Raw genomic sequence first — 12,532 nt, forward strand, 5'->3', positions numbered from 1 at the left:
TACATGAAAACAAGAATAGACTCCCAAAATCATTTTTTTTTTGAAGGGGGGGCGGGGATGAGGACAAAAGACATAAATCTCGTACAATTGCATAAAACCTTCAGCTACTGTTAAAATCAAATTCCATAAAATTAAACTGATAAAAATGTGCAGAAGTGTTAGATTAATATACATTTAAAAAGTTAAAATATATTTCTAAATGGGACCAGAGGCATTAGATAAAGGTGTTGTATTGCCTTTTTTCCCCATTAGGATGAATTGGATAGAAGCAGTAGACAAACAGGGCCTCTAATCCAAGTTTACTGTAGCCATGCATGAAATGTCATGCCCATTACTAGATCCCATGTGGGTTTGTTTCTCCCAAAGAACTGATGTGGGGCATGCTGCTTCCACTTAATGTAGCAAACAATTGTGAGAGTTGCACTCTCTGTACTATTTCTGGCATTTCTGATATCAACAGATGCAAGAGAAATAGAATCCTAAACTCATTACTTGGCCTGCACTGTAATTGGAGAAAAAGGAAAAAAGTTTTGCTTTTCAGAATATTTATAATTGTAAAGTAAATACATGTTCTGTCAATAATTTGGAATCTGAATAGTGTTACATTTCTTACACCATTGTAACTAGCAATTTGGTAACCTTTACAATTGCAAAAGATTGTAATATGGCCTAAAATCTATTGGTATGAAACTACTGCAAGGTCATGAGACTACAAATTTAGCTACTACGGTATTTTCCAATTAAGGCAATATTAAATTCCAGTGATGCTACACTTATGACTTAGGAGTTTCCATTTCATGAACTGATTTATATTGATTTATTATTGTCTGAATAAAATGCATTTATTGCATACCTCTCATGGTGTAAGCATTCATAAAGAGAGGTGTGCATTGGCTTTTCTTTAGTTGCTTGTGTGGTGGAGGGCCGCTGATGTCCCGTTCTTCTATGTCACAAACAAACATATCTTCGGGCTGTGAGAGAGGTAGAACTACTTAAATCTATTTTGGGGAAGAGAGTGTCACAGTTTACTTTTCTTCTGGGGAGATACGTAGAAAACAGGCTTGCTTTTGGCAGCTTTACATAAACTGTATTTTTGCATTAATAAACTGTTTCTCCATGAGATTAAGCCCAAAGCTTTTTTATTTAAAATCAATTATGCATCATGCCAGAATGTATCTTCCCCCTATCTTTTCTTCTGCAAATACATTTAATGATCATTATATGGAAACCCAAGTGTCAATCAGTGAGAGGATTCCTATCATCCTTCATTGTACTATCTCCGATGGAGATGTGGAGCAGTGATTCTTACTCCACATGTGTGTCTGTTTCGGAGGAGTCCCTAGTATCATAAATCAGCTGGCAGTATTTACTATTCATCTCCAGCAGTACTTCTGTTTTTATCCTTAAGGGAGAGGAACTGAGATAGACTAAGGCAGTGGTGGGCAACCTGCGGCCCACCAGGGTAATCTGATTGTGGGCTGCAAGACATTTTGCTGACATTGACCATCTGCAAGCACAGCCCCTCGCAGCTCTCAGTGGCCGTAGTTCGCTGTTCCCAGCCAATGGGAGCTGCGGGAAGCGGCAGCAAGCACATCCCTGCAGCCTGCTGCTTCCCGCAGCTCCCATTGGCTGGGAACAGTGAACCGTGGCCACTGGGAGCTGTGGGGGGCCATGCCTACGGATGGTTGTCAGCAAAACATCTCATGGCCCGCAATCAGATTACCCTGATGGGCCGCATGCGGCCCGTGGACTGCAGGTTGCCCACCACTGGGCTAAGGTCATCTTGATCTGGGGAAATCCTACCTGCTTACAGAGCAGCCCTAGACAAAGAAATATTTACATACAAACAAATAAAAATTAGGGCTGTCAAGACATTAAAAAAAATTAATCGCACCTTTAATCACATGATTAACAAAATGAACTGCGATTAATCGCACTGTTAAACAATAAGAGAATACCATTTATTTAAATATTTTTGGATGGTTTCTACATTTCCAAATGTATTGATTTCAATTACAACACAGAATACAAAGTGTACAGTGCTCACTGTATATTTATTTTTGATTACAAGTATTTGCACTGTAAAAAATCCCAAAAGAAATAGTATTTTTCAATTCACCTAATACAAGTACTGTAGTGCAATCTCTTTATCATGAAATATATTACAAATTTAGAATTATGTTAAAAAAAACACCACCTGCATTCAAAAATAAAACAATGTTCAGTTTTAGAGCCTGCAAGTCCACTCACTTTTTGTTCAGCCAATCGCTCAGACAAACAAGTTTGTTTACATTTGCAGGAGATAATGCTGCCTGCTTCTTGTGTACGTCACCTGAAAGTGAGAACAGGCGTTCTCATGGAACTGTTGTAGCCAGTGTTGCAAGATATTTACATGCCAGATGCACTACAGATTCATATGTCCCTTCATGCTTCAATCACCACTCCAGGGGACATGCGTCCATGCTGATGACGGGTTCTGCTCGATAACAATCCAAATCAGTACGGACCTACGCATGTTCATTTTCATTATCTGAGTCAGATGCCACCAGCAGAAGGTTGATTTTCTTTTTTGGTGGTTTGGGTTCTTTAGTTTACACATTGGAGTGTTGCTCTTTTAAGACTTCTGAAAGCATGCTCCACACCTCATCCCTGTCAGATTTTGGAAGGCACTTCTGATTCTTAAACCTTGGGTCAAGTGCTGTATTTATCTTTAGAAATCTCACATTGGTACCTTCTTTGCGTTTTGTGAAATCTGTAGTGAAAGTGTTCTTAAAATGAACAACATGTGCTGGGTCATCATCTGAGACAGCTACAACATGAAATATATTGCAGGATGCAGGTAAAACAGAGCCGGGGACATACAATTCTCCCTCAAGGAGTTCAGTCACAAATTTAATTAACAAATTATTTTTTTTAAACGAGCATCATCAGCATGGAAGCATGTCCTCTAGAATGGCAGACGAAGAATGAAGGGACATACGAATATTTAGTATACCTGGCACGTAAATAGCTTGCAATGGCTGCTATAAAGGTGCCACACAAATGCCTGTTTTCACTTTCTGGTGACATTGTAAATAAGAAGAGGGCAGCATTATCCCCTGTAAATGTAAACAAACTTGTTTGTCTTAGTGAATGGCTGAACAAGAAGTAGGACTGAGTGGCCTTGTAAGCTCTGAAGTTTTACATTGTTTTGTTTTTGAGTGCAGTTATGTAACAAAAAAAAAGTTGTAAGTTGCACTGTCACGAGAAAGAAATTGCACTATGGTACTTGTATGAGGTGAACTGAAAAATATTATTTCTTTGGTTATAATTTTTACAGTGCAAATATTTGTAATAAAAAATAATATACACTGATTTCAGTTACAACACAGAATATATATAAAAATATTTAATACATTTCAATTGGTATTCTATTGATAACAGTGCAATTAAAACTGCGATTAATAGTGATTAATTTTTTTTAATTGCTATTCATTTTTTTGAGTTAATCATGTAAATTGACTGAGATTAATCGACAGACCTAATAAAAATATTTAGAACAGAAGCTTTAACACACAGTTACCCAATTGCATGTATACATTATTAACTAAAACTGTAGCAAACTAGCTGAATGTTGGGTTGTTGCAGAACAAATCTGGGGCTGAAGTAGATTTCAGATATCATGGTCAGTACTAATTTAAGGACAAGAAAACTCAAAAGGAGTAACCTACATACGTCACTGAAGAAGTACTGAATTGCTGCTCTGAGATCACAGAATACTAGGAGAAATCATCAGTGGTCTCAAGAAGGTAGTCTGTAATAATAATGTGTTTCAGACTTCATAACAAGAAAAAAAACCCAAACTGCTTTGAAAGAACACTCAGAATAAATAGCTCACTAAAAGTAATTTTGTTCCTTTTCAGGGATGAGTTCTGAGGTAAAAAACAAGTTTTACATACCTGAATTCTTTCCTTTTGGACTCCTGATGGCGCAATGTAGATTTCATCTCTAGGAAAAGATATAGAATTTAGCTCCATGTATAACAGTGGTTCTCAAAGCCGGTCCGTCGCTTGTTCAGGGAAAGCCCCTGGCGGGTTGGACAGGTTTGTTTATCTGCCGCGTCTGCAGGTTCGGCCGATCGCGGCTCCCACTGGCCACGGTTCACAGCTCCAGGCCAATGGGGCGGCGGGAAGTGGCGCGGGCCAAAAGATGAGCTGGCCGCCCTTCCCGCAGCCCCCATTGGCATGGAATGGCGAACCGCGGCCAGTGGGAGCCGCGATCAGCCGAAACTGCGGACGAGGAAGGTAAACAAACCGGTCCGGCCCGCCGGGGGCTTTCCCTGAACAAGTGGCGGACCGGCTTTGAGAACCACTGATGTATAAGATATAAAATTTGAAGTATATATAATTTGCTAGCGCCATTTTAGTACTCTACCCTTTACTGATAAAGAATTATCTTACACAGCACATGATTATGCAACCACACTTGCCCTCCCACCACACATTCACATACAGATGGTTTTCAATATGCAACACTGATCTTACTAGAACAGTTGGAAGCTCTGAGAATATCCAAGATATAAATAGTTCTTTCAAACTGCCTACAGATTTAACTGAGTATATTTGTATCACTGAAGAAAAAAAAAAAAACCCACACCCCACATTAGTTGGAATCGAAGGAAACAGAAGCGAATTTGCAAGTAGACACTGAGTGATGCAAGAAAAAACAGGGCCAAACCTATCATTTATAGCTTAATATCAATTAGCTATTAGAGTTTGTAATCACCTTTAGTTACTGGGAAATACAATTTAATGGTTACCACATAAATAAGTGTATTATATATGTTTTAATGTATGAATAAATATACAGTATTTAATTCACACAGAAGAAAACATTGAACAATTCAATAAATTGAACAATTTATGTTCAAGTGGAAATACCTAAAGCTTGCAAGCCTTATGTGAATGAAGAATTTCAACGTCTTTACATAAATTAAAATTATTTAAAAATAGGATGTGAAATATTTTCAGTAAAGGCAATAAAAAGGATAATATTTGTAATCACTATTCATCTTCAAAGGTCTTATTTTAAAATCTATAGAGACACCTAGTGAACAATTAGTAAATCTACAGATAAATTTCCAGAAATTTCAGCACAAAGACTCTGTTAGTTTCCTAAGGAAAACACGGAGTTCATATTTATGGACAAGACAGAGTCCTTTGAATAAGATATAACCTTCAAGATAGTATACTTATCTTGACAAAACACATGATATCTGAGATACAAAAAAATGTGGTTTTAATGGATTAACTATTTGCAGTACAAATGTATTAATACTAATGAATTTAATCATTGATACTTGGTGCCATTCTATGAGCAAGGTAACTAATGTGGCAGAGCTCCGACCTTGTCTCAGTGGGTCCCGTGCTTCCTGGTGGATTACGCTAGCCTCAGAGGCTCACTGTGACCCTCTATATAGCGCTTCTCCCTCTAGAGGCAAGGGTCACAGCCTACTGAGCCATTTTCATCATAAGCCAGCAAGGAGGTTGGTGAGAGAACTCCCACAGTCTCTGTTGTCCCTATGGGCTTGTTCCAGAACAGTTTAGCCTCCTGTCCTGACAGGGGCCTGTCTTCCCCTCTTAGGAGGTGTTTCTGTAGTGTCAAGTTCGGGGGAACCCGGGCCTGACCTCTACTCCCGGTTCCGGCCCAGGGACCCTAATGGCAGCAGCTGTTGGCAGCTGACCTTTCACTGCCACAGTTGCTACACTTCCCTGGGCCACTTCCCCACAGCTCTCCTTTTTTCTTTTCTCTCTCTCTCTCTCTCTCTCTCTCTCTCCCCCTCCTTCTTCACCCTTACCATAGGGCTCCCTTTCTAGTGGCTTGAGGGTGTCTTCATTACCCAGCCCGTCAGCTGCACCTCTGCGCCCCTTGGCCTGACTGGAGTGAGCCCTTTTATAGTATCAGAGGGGCCGTAATTAGAGTCAAGTGTTCACATTAGCTTACCAGCCTCACCTGACTCTTTGCAGGCTAATTGGAGTCATGTGTCCACCCTAGCCTGGAGCAGCCCCTTCTCTGGTCAGTCAGGGAACAGAAAACTGCTTATCCAGTGGCCAGTATATCTGCCTTCTACTACTCTGCTGTACCCAACTGGCCTAGGTCTATCACACTATGAAAGTAGTATGTTAAGCAATTGATTACTATTTGATTGCTCCTGAAACAAAGAGACGTACCTCCTTTCTAAAAGAAAAATTACTTGTTTTAAAATTAAATGTTTAATGAAGAGCTGACAATAGAATACAGTATTTGAAATGTAGGACAGTTGACCAAGAGTCATAGAACAATTTTCCAAATACACTGCCCTACATCCGAACTAGTGCAATTATTCTAAATCATTCATGAGATTCCACCAGTGAGTAATGATGATGAAAACTTGTTTCTCTCACCAACAGAAACTGGTCCAACAAAAGGTATTACCTCACCCCCCTTGTCTCAGACAGAAAATGAGGCAGAGAGGTTAAGTGACCTGTCCAAGGCAACAAAGGTAGTCAATGTCAGCACACACATTAGAACTAAGGACAGTTCTAAATGGCTCTAACTGTGCTCAGACTAATACACCATTCCACCCTGTAAAAAACTTCAGAGGATATAGCAGTCTTTTGAGTTGCTTAACCTCACACTTTTAAAATCAATGTCCTCTACTTCAGATAAGATGCTTGAAAAGCAACATAGTTGCATGCATGTGGTGAGGTGAGGGGTACTGGCAAGTCTCAGTGTTTCACTACTTTGTGACTTCAGATCACATTTATCTTGCACTAATGGTGCATCTGTGGTGTAATTATGACTAAGGCTCCGTGTTTGTCATGGAGGTCAAGGAAGTCATGGAAGACTTTCTGTGACTTCTGCAGCAGCCTTGTGTGGCTGGCCCAGGAGCCACCTGAGCAGCTTGGGCAGCCCTCGGGTCAGTTGCACTGGCTGCTGCTGCGGCAGTCTCGGGGCCTTCCTGCCCTGCAGCATCAGGAGTTTGAGTGTGTGGGGGCTCAGGGCTTGGGGCCGCTGCTTACCTGGGTGGGGGGCTCCTCTCCCTCAGCTCCTAGCTCCACTTGCTGCCTCTGCCCCCAGGCACCGCCCCGGCAGCTCCCATTGGCCACGGTTCCCAGCCAATGGGAGCTGCATAACTGGGGCTTGGGGCCTGTCTTGGGGTGGAGTGGAGACAGCACGTGGAGCTGAGGCCACTGCTTCCCAGGAACTGGGTAGGGAGCCTGCCCCAGCTCCACTAACCCTCCCCAGCACCCATGCCCCTTCCCCCCGCAGGCCATGACTCCTCCCTCACAACACCCTCCCGGGCCATGAGTTGCCCCCCCCAAGCACCCGCTCCCCCACTTCCCCAGCACCCATGGCACCTCCTGAGTCCGCCCCCACTTTTAATCAGGGGTATTTTTAGTAAAAGTCATGGACAGGTCGGTCACAGGTCCGTGAATTTATGTTTACTGCCCATGACTTTTACTAAAAATACCCATGACTAAAACTTAGCCTTAATTATGACTACTGTTCCTTTCTTTCAATGGCCACTAAGAGGAGCTCTGCGTCCATTAATAACATCAAATTTATCAAGCTGAATAGATAGTGGTACATTTCATGCAAAATTATATAGCAAAAAGTGGTTCCTACTGCAAGTCATCTTATCTTCTTGTTGCCTGACCTGCCTAAATTATCTCCCATTAATACAACTTCAGGATTTATCTGAATACAAGAATTATTCCTTCCTTCTCAGAGACCAAGAATGTTATCTCTGCAACATATCTTTGTCTAATGCCTCACTCCTGAATTTCAGCCATCCTTCATGAATTGTGGTGCACTCACCGCTTATTCAATTGACCCCATCATCTGTATAGTTATCGCTTTCAAAACCCCCACTTACCCATGTTTCAAGCTGATTCCTCCACCAGTTCCTGTGACCCATCCTAAATGATAAAACTGCTTACAGAGCTCCGGGATCAGATTTCTTGGATGTAACTTGTCCTAAAAAAAAAAAAAAAAAAAAAAGTAATTGTCCACTTATAAATGTTGGAATCAATTGCATGAGATATCTGATTCACATAGAAGGACTTCAAAATCAAAAAAATCTCACTGGTGCCTGAACTAAAGACTGACAGTATGTTTGTATGCTGCCCTGGACATTTTATGTGGCCCACATTAGAAAAACAAAACAAAAAAAATCAGATGGCATTCATAGTTGGTAGGCCTGGTCCAAAGCTCAGGGCAGTCAACGAACTTTAGATCGATCCCACCAAGATTAGTGATAAAAGAGAAAGATTAGGTCATCTAGTCCATCCACTGACCTTTGCCAATACAGGATAACTATCCTTATCATCACAAAGTAGCATAATTTTTCTCTTATTTCTCCTTCCATGCCCTAAAAACATTTGCCCATCCTTAGTGTTTACATCCTTCAAATGTTCTGAAGGCAGTTAATTCCTCCCCTTGTGAAATTACACATATGCATCTATCCCACCATAACCACTATCCCAAACTTACATTGTAAATTCATATCACATGACTGAAGAGTTTCCACTGAGTGCCAAATAAAGGAACGTTTTCCATCATCTCTAGGAGTAAGTGTAGGACCTGCTTTTAGAAGTCTGTGTGATACATACTTCCTCCTCTTGAATGGTTTTTGTGTAGGGTTATTTTGCAAGATTTTAATTTGAATTACAATAACAAAATTCCTAATTTTATTAATGGGATATATCTTCTATGATTATGAATATGTATGGATCATACTGTATAAGTTTTAAATCTGTTTTATTTTCTTTTTAATTAGCATTTAAATAATATCAAAAGAGGAAGGTTCACCTCACCAGATCACTTGACTAGCTTCACATTCCTACCATTTTACGATGTGAGAATGCCTCAGATGCTGTTTAACTATCATCTTAATTGCTCCATTTTAATATTTCTTTCAGAGAAAACATTATTCAATTTAATATAATCACTAATTTTATAAACACAATGGAATATTAAATAAAAAAAAGTATATATAGTTCCTGAAGGTGAGTACAGTGTCACAGACTCATTCATAGTTCATCTGGAATTTTTGCAGCTCAGCTTTGCTTCATTGTTCAAATATCAGACATACTAAAGGGAGCACTGGTCGAGCGCTGCATAAAACTAAAAAACACAGGGAAGAGGTATACTAAGTAACAGCACTCAGAAAATGAATACTATTATGCATCCAACGTTAGGGAAGTTGTTGAAATGTCTTCTTATTAGTATTTACAACATTAATGGATTTTACATACAACATGGAAATGCAGCTATTTCTGGGATGGAGAGCCGCAATTTATAAATGCGCAACAGATGTTTAATTTTACTTTGTTCTTGACAAGAAAACTGTTCAAACTTTTATATTTTTGTTTGAAAGACCTAAATCCACACTTTGATCTCCAACTTGTAACACAGTAACACATACTTCAGTATCACTGGTTCCTGAAGCTTCTACCTTTGAAGACTTGCCACTAACTTCACAGGCTATTGCTGCCTGTTCTGATTTCGCTACTCTTCCTGTAGAATCTCTTTTCATGAAAAGCATCATTTATTGATTAATTTTGGATTCTGTAACTCATTCTTTAGTTCACCTAGGAAAAAGGGGATGGTGATTGGGAACCCAAGACATTCCCATGTATCTGACACCAAAGTTAGTTTTGCAAACCAGATGCTTTGGTCTTGTTGCTTACAACTCTATGGAGCCAATAACATTCACCCTGAGAAACTGGTTTTCCCCTTCCTGATGTAGAAAGTTTGATTTCTCAAGCACAATAGACAGACAATATTTTACATTTATCTAAAACCAATAAAATACTATGTAGAAGAATATCTGAAAAACACACCTTTAAGAAAGGTAATATTTTTCTACAAAGGAAACCTGAAACTGAAAATTCCCTAAATACTTTCATCTGCAGTATCATTTAGTTTCACTGAGCTGAAAATGTAAGTAACCCATTTTTGGTTCTCCCCTGATGGAAAAAGCTATATTAAATACATTTTAATTAAACAGTCAAATCTATTTCCCAAATACTTATGCTGTTTAACAATGCCATGATCCTGCAAAAACTCATGCACATACTTAATTTTACCACTACAAAGCAAGTGTATGTTTGCATAATATGGGCCTTAGTTTTGATAGCACACTAGTGTATATAAAATTATAAGTCAAATTTGATTTTAATAATTCCATCATCCTCCAGACACGTAATACAATTCCCAGAGCCTCTTCCTTTTTTAAGCTTCATTCACAATACACTATTAAAACCTATGTACTACGTTCCTATTTTTTCTTTCAACTTCAAAGAAAACTTGTCTCCTTACTAATTTGATTAAAAATAACATGCCATTACACTTGAGTGTATAAACACGTTAAACAGGTTTTTATATATATATGCCTGTTATGTAATATGAGTTTATATATGTGTATAAATTGTATATGATGATGACACTATTTCTAGGTGCACCATATTCTCTCTGGTTGGTAGGGAGCCTGTCATAAATGCTGTGACCACGACAATACAATTGTTTCCTTTAGTTTTAACATCACTGGAAAAATTGAGATGAATTAAAAAAAAAGTTCACATTCAGCAATATTTTTTTTTTAAATCAAGAAGATTAAGAAATTCCCAACTTTTTCCCACAGAATTCCAGGGTTACAAAAAACAAAAACACCCCTCCTGTATTTTTCCAGGATCAGCAAATGCTCTATTTATGAAAGCATCTGGTTTCATCACATAGCCATGAAGATCAACTATGGTATTTTAAATCAAATACAACAGTGTTTCCGATTTTTAAAAATTAAATGGTTATATAGATTTAACATTGTAATCCTCTCCCATAACAGACAATGGCTGTATTCTTCATATGAACCTTAGCTGTGAACATGTTTAAAAGGCACTTGGAAATTCAACAGACATAATCCAGGATTAGTTTTTGATAAATCTGGGCTAGCTATCATTTGTACAACAAATATAAATTGAAACACAGTCATCACTGTTCTGCTGTGGCTTATTATCTTTTGAAAACACCACTGACTGTGTTTTGTCGTCAAGTGAAGCAAGACAGTTAAGAAAGGCAGCTTGTTAAAATGCACAACAGAAACTAGAAGATTTTAAACTATATAATTATAATACATTTTATCTGAGTGAGCCTGTGTATAATAATCCTAAGTATTTATATTTACATTGGTGAAAAATAAATTAGACAATTAAAATTAAATCAGTTTTAAAAATCTAAATTGTCATTAGTAACAGTTAAAATACAGTTTTAATAGGAGTTTTATACTGAGATTGCTATTGATTTGTCATTCTTCATTTTTCACACTCAGGCAGATGCCAAGTAAACACACATTAGACCAGATACTCAGTTGATGTATATCAACACAAGTCTACTGAAGCCAATGGAGTTACTTGAGTAAGGTGATCTCTTTTGGACCAACTTCTGTTGGTGAGAGAGAGAATCTTTTGAGCCTACTCAGAGCTTTTCTTCAGGTCTGGGAATCTTACTTAACTGTTTCAGAGTAGCAGCTGTGTTAGTCTGTATTTGCAAGAAGAAAAAGGAGTACTTGTGGCACCTTAGAGACTAACAAATTTATCTGAGCATAAGCTTTCGTGAGCTACAGCTCACTTCATCGGAGGCATCCGATGAAGTGAGCTATAGCTCACGAAAGCTTATGCTCAAATAAATTTGTTAGTCTCTAAGGTGCCACAAGTACTCCTTTTCTTTTTACTTAACTGTGACACTCTGAGTAAGTTTCCCGGACCTGCAGAAGTGCTCTGTGTAAGCTCAAAAGCTTGTCTTTACCACCAACGGAAGTTGGCCCAATAAACGATATTACCTCACCCACTTTGTCTCTCTGGGAATTGGATGCTTTATTAAAGTTATTTGTTTAAAAGCCAATATAGTCTTAGATGTCAAGGAAAATTAGTTTTTTTCATGTGACTGCAACCATTTGTACTACATTAGGGTCTCAAAGTGTGTTAAATTATTTTTATATCGCAATATAAGGTAATTTGTTCAACAAGTTTAATAAATTTCATTAAGTTTAATAAGTCCATTAGTAGGATTTTTGAAGACAGTTTTCAATAACTTTATGATCCAAAACACAGTGGCCCACCAATGCTATTTTAGGACTCTAGGGTGAATATCCATATGTATTAAATATGTGTCTTCCCTTGACAAAATCTTAGGGACAATATGTATATTTCTCTTAGAAACAAGTGCAATGAACCAGACATATGCAGAAGAAATCATACAGCTGATATTTCACAGTAGCTGTTTCTAAAGGCACCAGATCCTTGCAGTAAATCATCACAAGTCTTCTTTGGATAGCTACAATACTTTAAAGCAAGTTTAATTTAGTAAAAACAGCTACTGACATACATAATCTAAATGAAATTAAAAACATAGATAAATTTATCCAAGATAGATTTATTTGTCCCAAAGACAGATTTCTTTGTTTGTCCCAAAACAGGATTTGTTCTAGTTGCTCTTATGTAAGAGAATTATT

The 12,532-nt window shown here is 38.4% G+C and overlaps 1 protein-coding gene across 5 annotated transcripts in view; it reads right to left on the bottom strand.

Annotated features, from left to right (window-relative positions):
- APIP (APAF1 interacting protein) overlaps window positions 1-12,532 on the bottom strand; it is a 77,839-nt gene that overhangs the window by 63,067 nt on the left and 2,240 nt on the right. For all 5 annotated transcript variants that reach the window (XR_012639899.1, XM_074955270.1, XM_074955269.1 and 2 more), the window contains exons 2-4: window positions 7,898-7,998; window positions 3,939-3,987; window positions 854-971 (exon numbers count right to left, since the gene is read on the bottom strand). Coding sequence is in view for 4 of the 5 variants with exons in the window: in XM_074955270.1 (XP_074811371.1) it covers window positions 854-971; window positions 3,939-3,987; window positions 7,898-7,998 (268 nt within the window). In the remaining variant the exon portion in view is untranslated. The remainder of the gene's footprint in view (window positions 1-853; window positions 972-3,938; window positions 3,988-7,897; window positions 7,999-12,532) is intronic.

This window comes from Natator depressus, chromosome 6, assembly GCF_965152275.1.
Source record: "Natator depressus isolate rNatDep1 chromosome 6, rNatDep2.hap1, whole genome shotgun sequence".
NCBI classification, from domain to species: Eukaryota; Metazoa; Chordata; order Testudines; family Cheloniidae; genus Natator; species Natator depressus.